The 16969-nt window shown below is 37.2% G+C and overlaps 1 protein-coding gene across 1 annotated transcript in view; it reads right to left on the bottom strand.

Moving 5' to 3' along the window:
- ITFG1 (integrin alpha FG-GAP repeat containing 1) overlaps positions 1 to 16969 on the bottom strand; it is a 72169-nt gene that overhangs the window by 3231 nt on the left and 51969 nt on the right. The window contains exons 13-17 of the mRNA XM_069026767.1: positions 14673 to 14716; positions 12730 to 12808; positions 3425 to 3549; positions 2475 to 2557; positions 737 to 854 (exon numbers count right to left, since the gene is read on the bottom strand). Coding sequence (XP_068882868.1) covers positions 737 to 854; positions 2475 to 2557; positions 3425 to 3549; positions 12730 to 12808; positions 14673 to 14716 — 449 coding nt within the window. The remainder of the gene's footprint in view (positions 1 to 736; positions 855 to 2474; positions 2558 to 3424; positions 3550 to 12729; positions 12809 to 14672; positions 14717 to 16969) is intronic.

Below are 16969 nucleotides of genomic sequence, written 5' to 3'. Positions count from 1 at the left end.
AAACAGTGCTACCATGCCAGAATGTGCAGTAATTTTATCTGACAGCTAAGATTATGGTTTGGGTATGCAGTAACATTTATTGGCAACTCTGCCAGTTGGGTATGATTGTGAACTGAGCATAGTTAAGAAAAATGGGAATGTATTTCTTTTGTGACATGAAAGGCCCCTTTCAAAATGCTTCTTCAAATCAATGGATTTCTATACCCTGCATGTATAATTCAGACCCACAGAGCAAAGCAGCCAATATGCACGATTGACTCCCTATACATTCCTGAATGCTAATGTCAGTGCAACCAGTAGAGAGAGATACACAAAAAAGACTTTCTCCTTATTTTTAGATTACCAGTGGAACTCAAGGTAAGTAAAGGAGTTTATGTTCCATTTCCCAAAACAGTTCTCCTTAAAACTGCAAAATGGAAAGCTTAGATATGAAACAAGGATGTCTCATTTAAGTTGAAAATAACAGCTTAATGGGAAAAAAAAAAAGGAAATGAAGAGCAACATGGACAAGCTTAAGTGTCTCAGAGCTTAAATAAAAATAATGCCAATTTTTAAACGTGTAGTAAATATTTAATTAATAATAACACCTTTTGGGACTTAATTCAGTCTGTGTCAGAAATTACTATACTGTAAAAAATAGTAAAAAAAAAAAACCCAATGTACAGGTCTTTAAAATATTAGGGAGTGTTAAATAGTATAGAAAATACATAGAAAATATTCTAGTAAATTAGCTTACCTTTTCTTGCCAGTGTAATATGCCAATTATTGCCAGGATGAAAACGCAGACACCAATTAAGGCTATAGCTGTTAGCAGTACAATGTTACTTGGGGTCAAATACAGCTTGGCACTCCAGCTACACAAAAGAAGAAAATCCAAGGAAACATTAATACCCTTCATTAAGAAGCAGAAAACAGATTTAACTTACAAAGATGAAAAGAACCTGTTAGGGTAAGACAGGTGACAACTCGGTCTACAGAAACGAGCAGCTCTACTTAGAGACTGAAGCTTAATGATGTTTACTTGGAAATATATGGCTCAATATAATTATTTTTGAGTAATACCATGTCTAAGTACAATCTCTGTTTAACTTTTCATGAATGCTACGGATATCCTCAGGGAATGAGTTTTTTCCTCATTAGGAGATTTATTTTCTGCCCTTGCCTCGGCCGAAGTAAAATGCGTAAGGAAACCTTTCACAGGAGTGCCTGGGGCCTGGGGCCGTGGAGCAGCAGGAGGAAGTAAGCCTGAAAGATTTTTCCTCCACATAAGAAGCTCCTCTTGGACAGGCTCATGGGTCCAGTTCTCTTTGTCTGAAGTTTACAGGGACAACTGCAGTTCCAGACAACAAAACCAGTTGATTATGGCTGAAGATCAACAAAATTAAGCACTTTAGGGCTCCTGGAAAACATCCCTCAAATCATGTGGGGTTCTGAGGCCCAAGGAATCCCCTTTTTGTACTACAGGTTTCCTTTAATGGGAAAGCTGTCAGCAGCAGGTTCTGTGTTGAGGCCTCTCAGAAAAACACTTACCTATATTAAAAAAAAAAACAAACCAAAAACTTTTATTATGAAATCTTATTTCTTCTGGGGATTCCATCCTCTGTTATTCTACAAGGTCCACAAACCCACTTTATACGAAAGTAAAAATATTTTAAAGATACAATAACAGAAATTGTTTTGCATAGCACATACCTTTAAATACCTCAAGACTGTAACTTACTGTAAGACTGTTAATTTTCATCTGGCAGATGTTATTTCTGTGGTTGTTAATTAGCAACTCAAGCAGCACATCACTTCTCCACTGTTATTTGTTCTATAGTAAAATTAACTGCTGAACTGATGTCAGAATCATTTCTGCATGATAAATGCAACTGACCTCACTGGTAGATCAAGCGGCAAAACGCAGCTGGAATATTTGACTAATGTTTTCTCTAAAAGCAAAAAGAGAAACGTGCTCTCTTTCTGGGAGAAACATTTTAATTGCAAAGTGGATTCTGTGTTCAAGCTCTCGTGCAACCAACCCATTCACCTTCCCTTAAAGGAAAACATTCATTCCTGTAGCAACAGCTACTGCATTCAGAAGGGCTGAAGCAAAGCTTTTCTATGGAACCAGACTGAAATTGCATGTTTGGTGAAACAAAAATGCTTAATTCAATCATTACCATGCTTGTAATTTGTCACTGAGGATGTTGTTAAATCTAGCAAGTATGTTATTATTTACAGGAGTGGAGCTGGTAATACTTTTTGATTGTTTGTCTGAGCTGGTAATAGGTTTTGATTGTTTACGGGCACCATCTGAGAGGCTGTGTAAATACCTCAGCAGCATTCTCAGCTCCAGCTCAGAACTGACCCCCTGCCCATGTTCTTCAGTAACTTTCTATACAAATAACTATTTCTAAACCTACACATAATGCCTAATGTAAACTGTGTATCAATGTAATTTTGGGAAGTGCAAATGCAAATGATGACATTACCTTCGAGGAACATTGTGAGGATAGGGAATGACTATAAGCTGGGAGTTTGGTATGATAGCTGTCCATTCTTGTTTTCTTATGGACTGAAAGAAAAACAAAGGCTGTGTCAATTCTTAACAAACCAACATACCTAAAAGCAAAGAAATTCTTTGTTGAAACATACAAAAGGAGAAATAAAAGAGTTGTAAGGTTTTTTTAAAATTTTAAATATATGTGATTAATCCCTTATCTTTTTATAAAGCTGTTATTCTGAAAGCTCCAAAATGCTTTAAAACCCACCCCCCAAAATTATAAAGCAGAATAACTATTGCTGACATGAAACACAGCATCTGCTTTAAAAGTACAAAGCAACAACATAACAGGGAAAGAAGAAAAGAACTGATTCTACAAAGGAGGCAGGCAAAGCAATTACCTAAATCAGAATTTGGCCAATTTGAGTACCTCACTTTTCAAAGTGGTACCATCAGATCTTTAAAGACTGAAAATGGTGAGGACCCCTCTTTTATGTTTCACGCGAAGAATAGAGAATCACAGTAACCTCCCCCTCCCATGACACTGACCATGGTTTTATCACCAAGGCAGAAGGGATTGCGTGAGTCCCAGCCTGGCCAGGGCGACCTCGGGAAAGCCCTACAGCTACTGCAGTCCAGAATAACTGGACCCTCACACCTAATACCCATTTACCCTACAAACAAGCACTACATACCTGTGCTAACATTTACAGACAGTCTTCTTTTGGTTTTATTTTGGCTTCAGAGCTTATACACCCCCCAAAAAACTGGGCAAACTGGTTCTTTTGGACAAACCTTTCTGTATGCAAACTTACTTCTTTCATATTCTTACTTCAGAAAATGAAAAAAAAAAAGTGTCCCAGCAGTATTCCCATCGGAAGTCTCTTAGGAAAGGTAGCACCATAAATATTAGCTTGACAATCTTAAATGTCAACCAACCTTTTCTCCTAAGGGACGAGGGATGCCAACGTACAAGTGGTCGAGGAAATTGGCGCTGCGGCCCAAGCCCAGCACGTTGTAGGGCAGCTGCAGAGCGTAATGTGCTGACTGGCTGAGCTGGCCAGCTGGAAGGAAAGCAGAAAGGAAGCCCAAGTAGGTATTTTAGGGGGAAAAAACCCTCAATCAATCAATCAATCTCCAAACTACCAACTTGTTACACAAATACACATTCCCCAGTCAGTAATAAAAATGTTTAAAAAATTTTAACCAATTGGCATGAGTATGTAATTCTTAAAGGCTCAATCCCACATTTCCAAACTACCTGTGAGCGCTCACCTGGAGAAGAGCTTAAATGCTTTACATTTCTAGGTAGATAATTCTTTTGAGCATCATTCCTATGTTAAACCGAATTTCCATTATTTGTTACAGGTTGAGAAGAAATCAACTATCTGCATTTATTTTTATATGACTAGTGTCAAGTCTCTTGTCCCACTGATTTACAAGATCAGACTCAACATGTGAAGGTTTACTTTAATTCTTGTCAATGTTAATCAGTAATTACTGTGTCACAAAATTAGCTAAGTAAATTCTCATGAACAAATTTTCAAAGAATAAATTAATTTAATGAAAACAGGATTGCAGTGATTGCAAGTTAATAATAATAATTAAAGGAGAAACTGTCGGTGGAAAATAAGACTCTTGGTTCCCTGAAAAGGCAGTGAGGAAACAGACAAGTGCTGCAGTTATCAACAACTTCACTGGCATGCCACTTCCAAAGTATCCAGGTATTCCATTTATATAAAAAAATCTTGTAATCTTTTAATTTCTGGCCAACAGATTCAGATTCTGTGTGGGTTCTCTGTTCTCTAGAAGCCACTTAGCAAGTGAGATGGTTCCTCAGCAGGAATGGTATCAGCACCTCAGAAGCACCGCAGTGAATGCAGCCTTCACCAGATTAACAGGAATGAGTTCAAGGGACACTTGACAACCACAAGTGGGTTTCTGTGACTAACAGAAACAGCTTTTCATGAGGATGTGGTTTAGTCAGTATTTTTAGAGCTTTAGATTTCTCTTTGCTTTGACCCCTAATATATTATGCCTGAAACTGGAAATTACAAGTTAAACACCAAAATGCAACAGAATGTGAATTAAAGAACAGGAATCCAGGTTTTGTAATGAAATTACAGCCAACCCTTTTTACCTCTCCACACTCCCATCCAAGGCTCAATTCAGGAGGCAGCACTTTACCTCAGCCTACCAGCTGTGGGCCAGACTGGTGACACCACATCCTGCACAGCTGTGGTGAACAGAGGGGCAGGAAAAACTCCTCACTGACCACCACTTCTTTGGCAAAGCCAAATACCCTTTCAAGAAAAACCAAACCCAACCTCCCATTCCTGGGTCCTGGAGATGGCCAGAAAGTGCACCATTGGTGACAATACAGCAGCACTTCACCAAGGGACAACAAAGACACGACACCCACTTCCAGAAGCAGCTCTTCAGCTCTTGTATGCTCCTCTGAGGACAAACTACTCCCTGTATTGCAGGCTGGTAATTCTGAACCCCTGCTCATTACAATGATTACTTCATGGTTCTGTTTTTTGTGAACCTCCCTGCCCCTACCAGCTTTTGAGGAAGCCACTTGCCATATGCTGTCAGGGATGTTTTGAAACAGGTCCGTTTAATCAGGAGGTAAATATTCTGTATTATTGTGGGTTTAGAATGATAACAATTTATTTTAAAAAGCAAGATAAACGTCAACTGAGATCTGAAAAATCAGCTTGATGCAGTTACCTTTTTATTATGCTAAAATGCTATTAGTAAAAAGAAACAGTAACAGTCTTCCTAAAGATTATACACATTTTAGATTTACTTTTTCCCCACCCAGAACCATGTAATGAGCAAGCAGATGAGGAAATATTTAAGTTGGGTTTGTACTTTCAGGTCTCTATTGTGAGAAGGTGTACTGTCCACATTGTTAGGTAAATTTCTGGATTACAGATGATGTGGCACAAAGCACTGACTGAGCAGCTTTTCTCTTTAACAACAGGGATTTTTCCAGTAACTTGAGATAACACAGAATAGGACAGCATAGGATTTGAGTCCTGAATCTGTTCCTGCCTTGCCACTGACTTCCCTAACATGATCTTGGCTAAACTGCTCAATCTTTAGGTGTCAACATTCAAATCTAAAATGGGAGTAATTCTCAAATTACATACTATCTGCAACCTCCAGTTACCAATATACAAGTAGTTGGCAAAGGTGGGTTTATTTAATTTGACTTCATTATAGAAACAAACCAGATGTGTTACTTGATCATGCTGCAACATAAAAAAGATTTTCTTTTAGAATTTGTTTCACTAATGCTGAAGGACTTTCCCCAAAAGAACAAGGTACTGTTGTAACATCAAAAAGCTTTTAGAATTGCTTTTGAGTGAAATATTTAGGATCATGAGAAGACTGCAACTAAGATATTGCTTTTTTCTTTCATCTTACAAATGAAATGAATGTCAACTAAATTAAAGGGAATAAAAGAAAATGTCATATACTGTGTGCAGTCAGCCTTAAAGAGGTTAGAGAGTCACATACTGCAGCTAGAATTCTTAAAGCACTGCATAATTTCATGGCTACTAATGCTGGTTCTTGTGCCTACTAAGATAAGGATAATGAAATCTTACCTTCAGGATGTAAACAGATCATTTGCAAAGGTCAGAAAGGAATGTTTTCTTCTACACAGCAGGCAGAAAGTGTGCACATACTTATTTTTTTATTTGCCTTTAAAATGGGGACGTGTTAGCTAAGCAGGATGATAGCATGTAGAAGGTTCCAGTTTACACTAAAGCTGACTAAACACACGAGAACTTTGAGACTCTTGCTTTCCTCACCCTATATCTATCATAAATTCTGTTTGATGCTTACTGAAAAGTTCCATTTAGAATTGCAACCAAATAATTAAGAATGACAACTGCTCACCTGAGAAACATAAAAGCCCCGAACCAAGATGAAAAATAAAAAGAGAAATTACAGAGAGTACTGTCAACAGTTCATTGACATTATCTGAAGTTCCCAGTCACCAGTAAGTAATTTGCTTATGAAAATATTTCAAATTAAATTTCAATAGCAACCATAGCAATTTGCCCTCTTGTGAAACTACTCGTAACAGCTTTCTACTTGTTCCAAAAAAACTTGAAAATAGTTTTGCATCTTCCAGGAGGAAAGTGGGATTTATTTCTTACATTAAAATTTTTCTTTAGGTTTTTGGAAGTCAGTGTAGGCAAGATGGAAGAAGTGGCTGTTGCTTCACAGTTTATTTTACTTCCTCAGTAGAACTGTTACTATAAACAAGAATTAAAAAACCTTCTCCTGACCATGCTACACATGATTTCTTTTTAATGCTACTTTTAAGACTATTCAATACTATTGTCTTTTGCCTTAAGCTTCTCATTTCAAAAATGCTATTTAGAAGCACACAGATATCATGGGCCATGGTATTGGTACCAGTGGTGGTGTTCATATTCTTGTTTTAGATCGTTAAGTCATTAAGTTTATTGCTTCAAAACACCTTGGGCAGAGTAAAATCCTCAACATTTTAGGCTATGCTTTTCTGTGGTTTCAGCCTGTCAGATATCAAATTTGTAAGAAAAAGCTAATGATGTTGGGCAGCTAAACCTCAGAAGATTTTGCAGAGTTTGATATTCAGAAACCATTCTGGACCTTTTGGAATCAATCTCCTTACCTCTGAAGTCTGTCATATAAAATTGGAAGCAATTTGTATCATTAACCTTTCTAAAGTGTTGTCTGAAAACCAGAACCATGTGTTGTCTCTGACACATCCAGTACTTGTTCTTTTATACCTGAATTAAGTAATTTTCCTTCTGTTTCCATTATCCTGATATAAACTTGCTGAAAACCCAAGGGTAGCCTGTTCTACCCTGAGCTGAACTGAAATGTCCTCAACAGCTTATTTCAGGCTGAAGAATTTAACTTTATGGGGAAGGTGGTTGCATTTACATGTAAAAGCAATGCTTTCTCTTGTCTAAACAGCACTGACAACATGTAATACTGGATTTAGGAACAGCCTCATTGAGCCTACAGAAATAGATGCACAATACTGATAGTGGTCAATCAGGTTAAATAAACTTATTTTGTGAAATAATAGAGCAGAACATGTGAGATCACACAGAACTGAAATATTAATGGAAAATCTGATTTCAACGTGTGGTTTTCTGAAGCATTCCTTGTAAGTTTTTTTATTATGCTTTTCTTAACAAAATATTATTTGCATTTAATTAGTCAATTAAAAGCCATTCTGAGCAATTCAAAATTCAGTAATACTACTTAGGATTCCAAAAGTGTATCCTTTAGTCTCAGACTTGCATGTAAGTACCATCACCTACCTGAATACTGAGGTCAGCACATCAATGACCTTTTTTTTATATAGATTAGACAAACATATGCATCCTAGAAAAAGTAAAAATTAGTCCAAAGCCTGCCATGCAGAACTTGCATCGATTGCTGCATACCTGGGAACAACACACAGGCAACAGCTGGAACAAGACAAAGGCAGTTCAAGATTTTGGTACAATCTCACAGTGACCGTGTGTCACTCCCCTGCACAGCTGAGACACTGCAGTGATGTTCACTCTGCAGCCATTACCAGTATTGGACTAAACTGCACTGAGTATTTCCCCAATTTTTGAAACTGGCAGCTCCTTATTTTATTTGAAAATATGCCAGAACCACTTACTGCAAGAGAAAGGGAGAATTTAACTGATAGTAATAAAAAACCCATGGAATATGCCTAAGAATTTATGAAGAAGCCTTCAGGGAAAAAACCCAAACTAACAAAAATGCAACAACTTCAAACTTGGAAGCTTCATAGAAAGTTGGAGAAATTGATTTGCTTGGCTTTAGTTGAAAGCTTTACTCCAGTTCCTTTATTACTGCCTTTGGAGGTCACTGGTTGGAAAAAAATGTAGTGGTCAAAGAATTCTTTTTCTGCTTAAAATATGCAATGGTAACTTCAGTGTTCTAAGGGCTGGGGGTGTCTCCCTGCTTTCCCCAGCTGGCTGCCTCTTTTCCTTAGTCCACCTAATAGGAAATTCCAGATTAATGCAGTACACAGCTTCACCTTGCAACCTTTTCTGCAATACCTGGTTCTGGCATACCAGCAGTAACATGGGAAAGGCAGTTCAAAGTGCACTCTTGGGACATCAATGATTGCTGTGCTGCCAACACTTGGGATACTTCTGCAAGCCCAAACTCCAAACCTGATGCATTTATATGAGAATATGTATTTTTATGAAAAATACCTTTACACCATAAAATTATAGAAGTAAAATTGGTTAACTCTTTAAAACCCCTCAAACAATGAAATTATCATATTGCTGACAGGCAGAAGCTGTGTCATTTGTAATGCCCACATATCCAAGGTTTGGTAATATTGCAAGCAATATTACAAGTTAAAGTAAGATTTTTAAACAAAAGAGAGTTATACAGAAAAACATACTAGCAGGCTATTCCCACCTATAGCAACCAGAAAATCCCTCTTAATAGAATCCAGCTATTCAATTATTAAATTATTCCAGCTTGTTCCACAAATACACTTCTTTCTGTATAGTGGAATTCTACACAATGAACCTTCCAGTGTCAAATGGCCATTGAAAATAAGCTTATTTTGCTTTTTTTCGGGTACATATTGCAATGTTTATGTTTAAATTCACGACTATAATAGCTGCTAGACATTTGTGTTCACCTCACAATTCAATTTAGTTAAACAGCAGGAGAACTCAATGCAACAACAGGGAAGAGTAAGCAGATTTCAAAAAACCAGAAGGGCACTACTTCACAGCATGTGAAAGGTCATTCTGCCATGGAAGGTTTAAAACAAAACAAAGCAAAACCAGCAAAATGAAAGGGCTCTGTAACGAGAACTGCAAAGGCCATCAGTCTACACAGCTTCACTCACACAGATGCTTAAACAAATTATGACTTGATCCATATGAGCCATTCAGTGAAGCTACTCCTGTCATCTTCCTATGGATATGGAGCTTTTAAGAAACCTGAAATATTTACTGCCCCTTGTTCCTGGCCCACAGAATGAATATGTTTGGTAGACACAAGCTGCAAGTATGAGCCTATTTATTTCAAACTCTATCAGCGTATTTTTACTTCAGAAGAGACAATTCAGATGTGCATAGCACAGGCTGAAACACAGAAGATATTCTCCCAATAAAAGCCTGGAAATGTCTATGTAGAGCTGAAAATCCTGGCTGACACTCATACTTAACTGTGGGAACTCCTTAAAAATAACAACTCCAAAAGAAAAGGGAGAAGGCAGTTTGCAGGACATGGATCAGAAAGCATGACTTAAATTTGAGTTTGTGTACTTCTCCCAGATTTACACTGGACCTGGTCTGATCTCAAGCATGAAATTCCTTAAATATTTGAAGAAGCTGTTGCAGTTGATTTTCCGCTCAGAAAGAGAAGGTCTAAGGAGATATTAACTGCAGATGTAAGGCCCAGAACTTCTCCATTCTAATGCCCATGTTGGCAATTGCTATTCCTTGTAGCTAATTTAACAGTATTCCTTGTAAGATTACAAGTGAATTGAGCAATGTGAAAAAAAGAGCGCAGAATACATGCTAATTGTTATTCTGCTATCTTTTAACAACATACTGGAATGTTAATAGGAGACAGAACAATTCTAACAATGTTTTTAAGAAAACCCTCATAATTATGCAAATTTCCTGTAATTAAGGCTTGGCAGATCAAAGAACCTTTAAATGAATTAGATAAGGACAGCCATATGGGCCTTTTTATTTTACTATTTGCACAAATATTGCCTACATGAAAGATGCCGTAACTCACAACTAAAGTCCTGCAGAATTTAGGAGATCAGAAGCAGAGTGAGGGCCATGGCTTTGAGTACTTAATGATTTACTTAAGCCCAGGGCTGGAGGGATAACTTCATGTCACTGGTTGCAGTGGTCCAGCCAACAACTGTTCCCCCACTGAGAGCAGCCATAAAGACAACAAATAAGAGCAGCTGGCTTTGGAGGGGGACACGAAAAGGGAATGCTGAATTTTGTTTTCATCAGAAAAAGAACTATGTTTTCACTCATGTTACCTCTTGGGAAAGGGATTAATTCTTTTAAAATTTTGATTAGCTCATTACACCTTTCAGATAATGAAAAGCTTCAAGTATGCATTGTCCCATAATATTATATAAGGAAGGCAAATAAGTTGATGAAAATTTGTTTTAAAATAGCATATTGATGCTAAATAAATAAAAACTTAATGTGGAAAAGATGTTTTGTAGGTTTATACATGGCCCAAAAATACCATGTGGGTTTGGTATTCCCTACCAGTACATAAGGAGTATTGCTTGATGATTTCTTGATAGTCAAATAGAAGAGGATTGTGATGTAATGGGCTGTTTTTCAAGACAATCTGTAGGCCAGTACTTCTAGTTAGAACATTTACTGAATCTTACACGCAACACTTGCAAGATAAGAAAATCTAGCTACAAACTTAATGTAATACCCTCAGAAAACATGACTTTGAAAAGTTCTTGCAGGAATTATACAGACTCAAAAAAATCTATTAACTTAGTGTTGAGAAACTGATCAAAGACAGCATTAGAAAATTCCCTGTTGCAATACTGCTGGGGTCATAAATGCACTTGGAATTCATTACTGTTATTTCATAATGTCAGAACAGAAAGGGAAATTCATCATGCCTGGACTCTGTTAGGTTTTTATTATGGTAAATATGGTAGCTGTGAAGGGAATATAGCAGTATTAAATCACATTTGATAACAGTTTCTTAGAGTAAGTTGTAAAAACACTGCATTTCTAGAAGAACTGCCCCCCCAACCCAAACAAACAAACAAACAAAGCCACAACCAACCAACCTCAGCAAACCCTAAAAAAAATGTTTAAGAAAAATGCATTTGCTTTTGTTCTTGGAAGAGAGAGACAAAAAAAGGAAAATGATACATGAAATAGGTCCAAATTTTAAGCTTGTTTTATTCCACACAGTTGTAAGATGTGAGCATTGCTCCATGACACAGAGGAAGAAAAATATCTTTATTTAAGCATGTACAAGTACAGAAGTGCTAGGGTATCGAGATATGTTTTTGCAGCTATCTGGTTTGTATTTCAGGACAGCTTCTTTCTCTTTAATTTTTTTCAGATGAAATTAAGTCCTGAGTACACTATTCATGGTGAGAGCATTGCTAGTGATTCAGACTGACCCAGGACTTTAACATGTTGGCATTTTCCCCCCTAAATTATTGCTTTTATGTAAGTTAGTGTTATACAGAATACTGTCTTCCCAGTGAACTACTGGAACGTTTTTCTTTTAAATCTGAGACTGGAGTGACAGATGCAGATGACTGCACTTACGGACCTTCATACTCTGATCATGTTCAGCTTTTGAGCTTTGGATTTTTTGCCTAAGCAAGAAGTGAGTCTATTATAAGTCCTAAGATTAACAGTCATAAATGAGACTAATAAACCATTATGTACAGTCTCCTTCATTTTCTAGGAGCCACTAGTACACACCTAGGAAGGCAGCATAAACCCCAGGATATTCTAACATCAGGCACTGCTTGTACCATGGCCTAATGGATTATTCTCTCTTTGGCTGCTTTGTTTTTGGACTCCTGCAAACTGTGGCATCTGCACCATCTCAGGCCATTAAATCTTTAGTTACAATACAAGTTGCACCAAGCATTCCTTCCCCTTGATTTTGACCCTGTTACCTAATGATTGAGAACCTGTAGCTCCTGTATTACCTGAAAGGACACAGGCATTTCCTCTCCAGCTTCCTCAGGCTACTCAGGATTTGATTTTGTTCGCCGCCAGTTGTAGTGAACAACTCCAGACAAATACATCCTGTGTGTGCTATTACCCTGATCCTTTGTTGTTTGGCTACTAGGATTGTGTACAGGTATTTCAAGACCACTGCAGTCTCTTAAAACATAATTGCTTAGGAAGAAATTAGAAGCTTATGCTATTTCACAAACTGATGATATTTTACCCAACAATTTTTCAGATACAGCCAACTGTTCAAACCCAACTGGCACAGGACAAATGAAAAAATAATGCAATTGCAGTGTTTGTAATAAAAATGCAATCTGTAAAGAAGGAAGAGAACGGTGGGGGGTTTGGCACTGTAAACTGAAGGCACCATTGAAACCATTCCCATTTCCCTCTGTCACCTTTCCAACTCTTCAGGTTGCTGAGAAGCACATACACAGGCAGACTGCCTTGGGTATTCTCACAGTGAGTTTCTCTTACCTGACCCATTTTTCAGGTACCCATTTGCATCTACAGTGGTGTACATGATGTAAGGACCAGGCTGATTAACTCCAAAGGGCTGCAAGGGACAAAAACCAAAGAAAAAGGAAGGCAAAATTTTAGGAACAGACAAAGCTATAGTAATTAAACAGTAAACTGAAGAAAAATGTTTTTACATTAATAATTTATTTTTTATATTTTAACTTCAGAATCTTGCAACTGTTTTGGTCATAGCATTATGTGGAAATCAGTTTTCAAAATCAGGGTAATCAGTTGGCTAAGTAATGTTTAGTTTCCTATGAAGAAAGCAATACTATTCAGTCGTCTGGCAAAAGGTTTAATGTTTCCTTGGAAGCTACAACTAAAATAAAAAAACCCTAAAAATTCAAAGAAATGACTGCATGTTCTGAAAAAGCAGAATTCATTCATACCGAGAAAATGCACTATCTTGATGGTATTTCTGAACTGAAAAATACTACACAAGTTCCATCTTTTTTATCATTATTTAGTGGTGTTTCATTTAATTCATGAAAGTGAACAGTTATGTGTTGAGTATTGGTATTTAATTTAAGCAAATTTTCTTGAGGAAGGAAATGTACATAAACATCAATATACAGTCATGAGGAAAAATAATAAAACCAAACATCCAAGGAAGTTGTGCATTACTGAGTGATGAACCATAACAAATGCACCTAAGTAGGAAGGGGTGGGGAAGGGAAAGGATGAGACACAATTACAAGAATAGATTTTAAAGAAATTTGTTCTTTTTTTTTTTTCCTAGCGCTGAATTCAAGATGATATTAGGGCATCAAATCCAGCAGAGAGCTTTCAAGTAAGTTACAGAAGGAACACTGAAAGAGATGATGACATGTTTCACACCATGCCTCAAAAAATAGTAAGTTTAAACCACAAGAGTAAGTGATAATGATGACAGATGAGATCAAAGCCTGAAAACAATAACTGATTAGAATGAAAAGTAAGGAGACCACAAAGGTGATACTAATGCGGATCTATGAAAGATGAGTGAATAAGGTGAAATTTAGATTTTTTTTTCCTACCACATAGCTGTCCTCTGGCATAATGTACCTTATGTTACTTTCTGACAGAGAACTCCTATTACAATGGAGGCAATAGTGTTTCAGTGATCTCGATAATGAAATGTTCACCAACATCTGCTGTGAATATTTGCTTTTTAAACCCTCCATTTTTGTAATAGAGTTAATGATACTATTAAACCTCATTATTTTATAACAGAAATTAAACCCCATGTCTTCAAAATAGGCTTGAAGTGAAGGTTAGCCCCATTTGAAGCAGTTTTTCTATTTTCAAGTCAAAATTAAATGTGAAATTTTTGCAGAGCTGAAGTGCTACTGCTGCCTCTGATTCCTCTAAGTTCCTCTCTCAGGCCAACTTTCACTGTGAGCATTGCTAAACAATTTGCTAATTGGCAGTTTGGTGGGTGAGTTGCAGGATCTCTGGAGATAAATAAAGTAATCTAAAGAGAAAACAGCACATGTGTATGGACCTGTCCGCAGAACCATCAGAGCCCAGTGCACTTCCTTCTTTGGCTGTGCCCACTGCTGGAATTTAGCCAGAAGTGGCTCCATGGCTGGATCTGCCCCACTGTCAGTTTTGCCTGGACTTTCTAAGTGCCCACCAAGACTTGGCACAATTCACAGGAACCCAAGTTCCTCTTGTCTCTGGTATATCCCGGCCCCCAGTGCCAGGTAACAAAGCTCCTGCACAATCACTCAATTGATGCCAGCTCTAAGCAGCAGCTGCCCAAAGTTATGGGTCACACAAGCAGCACAAGTTGGCCAGTCATGATTTGGATTACACATTCTTCCAGTTGATAACTCTTTTAATATGTTGAAAGCTTTTGGTATAATTAGACTTCAGCTTATTTGAAGCTAAATACTAAACAAAGCCATAGTTACACTTACTGTTATTTTCCGAGGACAGTCATTAGAACAGAGGCCGCTGAGAACTGCAAGAACAAAAAGTGAGCTTGTTGTGTTTATGTTCCCAAACCATCTTAGAAGCACCACCTTTGAAATCTGGTGAAGTCTAGTGATAGTGTCAGGTAGCCATTAAAACACAAAGAAAACAAGTATCTTCTCTGTGATTTATGTTAATGTATAACATTTCCTAATCTGTTGGAAGCATACTTGGCAGAAATTCATGTTTTATCCCACCTTACTGGTTAACCATCTGCAAAAGGACAGATTTGCCACTTAGAAAAATTCCAAATTAAAACATTTTTAAAATAGTGAACTATACATTTTATTCATTATTCTTAATTTCTAACCATTTAAAACACTGGCAGAGATTCAGCTTTACTGTTTTAATTGATAAAAACATAAAGGCTTTTCCTTCTATACAAGGCATAATTTTGGAACTTGATTTAAAGCAATTCACAAAAGCTGTAACAAGCAAAAATCCCATTACCCACTTACTCTATTAATTCAAAAGTATTATCAGCAGATGCATATAATGCTAATTAATATCTAAAGCCCGTGACAGTTGTTCCAATTACTTGTTTAAAACTTACTAGTTCGAAAAATCAGTTATATTCAGAAATCTCTGTTGAAAACCTACACGAGGGACAGTGAAAGCCATCTGTTCTGTAAGCCAGGACATCCTGTCACACTGAGTATTAGAACAAAACAACAAAACCCACACACATACAATAATCTAAGGTCCATTCTGATGCAAAATCTGGGCTTCTAATGACAACAGTTTGGTTGAGCAGCAGGCCAGTAATGGCTATGGGCAGGGAAGAGTACAGGTATCAGGTACACAAGCCAGGGAAAAACATTACTTCTCCATGAATTATAGTATCCCAAAGCAGGTGTGGCAGACAGACAATGAAGATTTGGACCAGATTTAAGGGCAGGTCATCCTAACCACAAGGAGTTTTTAAAAGCATTTTCCATCTTCTTTGAGGGTCCATAGAATTAAGGGTACAAAATGCTTGGGACTAGGGAAATACTGAAAGGTGCATGTAAGATGTTCACAGTCTGATTAGGAATCATTCCCTATGTGAGTCAGAAATGGCACTGCTCTAGCCAAGGAATTTTTCTAATAATTTGTGTGTGAATATTAACAACTGTCAAGATTTCTAAATTCTCATTCTTCACTTGTGATGTAAAAATGTTGAAATTTGTAAATACAGTAAGAGCTAATATTTTATACAGTCCAAATCCCCCCAAAATCCGGACAGTTAAGATGAACATGTGGCAAAGTAGAATTTGAAGACTATATGTATCTACAATCAGACTTTTAAAGCTACAAGCTTATTTTATCTGTTACACATAGGTGAGTATGCAAATGAAACCAACTCTCCCCATTTTGATGCAAAAGGGCACACTGAAATTTGCTGTTCAGTTTCACTCCTGGAACAAATTACCTGACCAAGTACATTTGACATCAGTTATAATGAACAAAGCTGTTCTCATTTGCCAAATAAGTGAACACAATGCATTTATTGATACACTAACTCACACAAAGCATATTTTGTTTGAAATACCTTCCCCTGTATCACAGTAAAAGTATTTTTAGACACTCATTAATTCCCATTTCCTGGGGTTTCTATGCAAAAATACTCACACCCTAAAAGGGTGCTAAAAAAAGGCTTGCCCCAGTTTTTAAGATAGATTTACACAGAGTGAATCAAAAAGCATGTTGCAAATTACTCCCTTCCCCATTAAAATATCACACAGTTATTATTCTGATATGGCTTTGTGAAGTGTAAGATTTTTCCAGAGGATCTTCTGCATCCTTTTGTGAATTACTCTACAGATATATGGTATTATTTAAAAGAAGGCTTCCATCAATATGATAAATTATTAAACACTATCACGATGAGAACAGAGCTCAAGCTGTGGACAAAGTAATAATTGCATCAGCCCCCAGCAGTAGCTGCAGTTCTGTTCTCTTATGGTGTGCAGAATGTGCACTCCAGAGGATTGGATGCATTTAAGTAACGTGAAGGCAAATACAACTTTTGAAGGTGAACCTCTGGTCGTTGCTATTGAGCTTTGTCTTCATAGGTTCCCATAGAGCCTCATTTTTTACTCGTTCTCAAAGAGTCAAGGAAGACAGACAAACAATGAGCTCAAAGCTCAACACCTTTGCAGTTGAAGAGCACAGTAGGGCGTGCAGTTTAAAAATCTAATTATGAACATCCTAATCTAACTCAAGCCTTTTAAACCAACTCTCATTAATTCACACACCCTGG

The sequence above is a fragment of the Aphelocoma coerulescens genome, chromosome 11, assembly GCF_041296385.1.
Source record: "Aphelocoma coerulescens isolate FSJ_1873_10779 chromosome 11, UR_Acoe_1.0, whole genome shotgun sequence".
In the NCBI taxonomy this organism is placed as follows: Eukaryota; Metazoa; Chordata; class Aves; order Passeriformes; family Corvidae; genus Aphelocoma; species Aphelocoma coerulescens.
The sequence above is the reverse complement of the archived record's forward strand: the minus strand, read 5'-3'. Positions and strand labels throughout refer to the sequence as shown.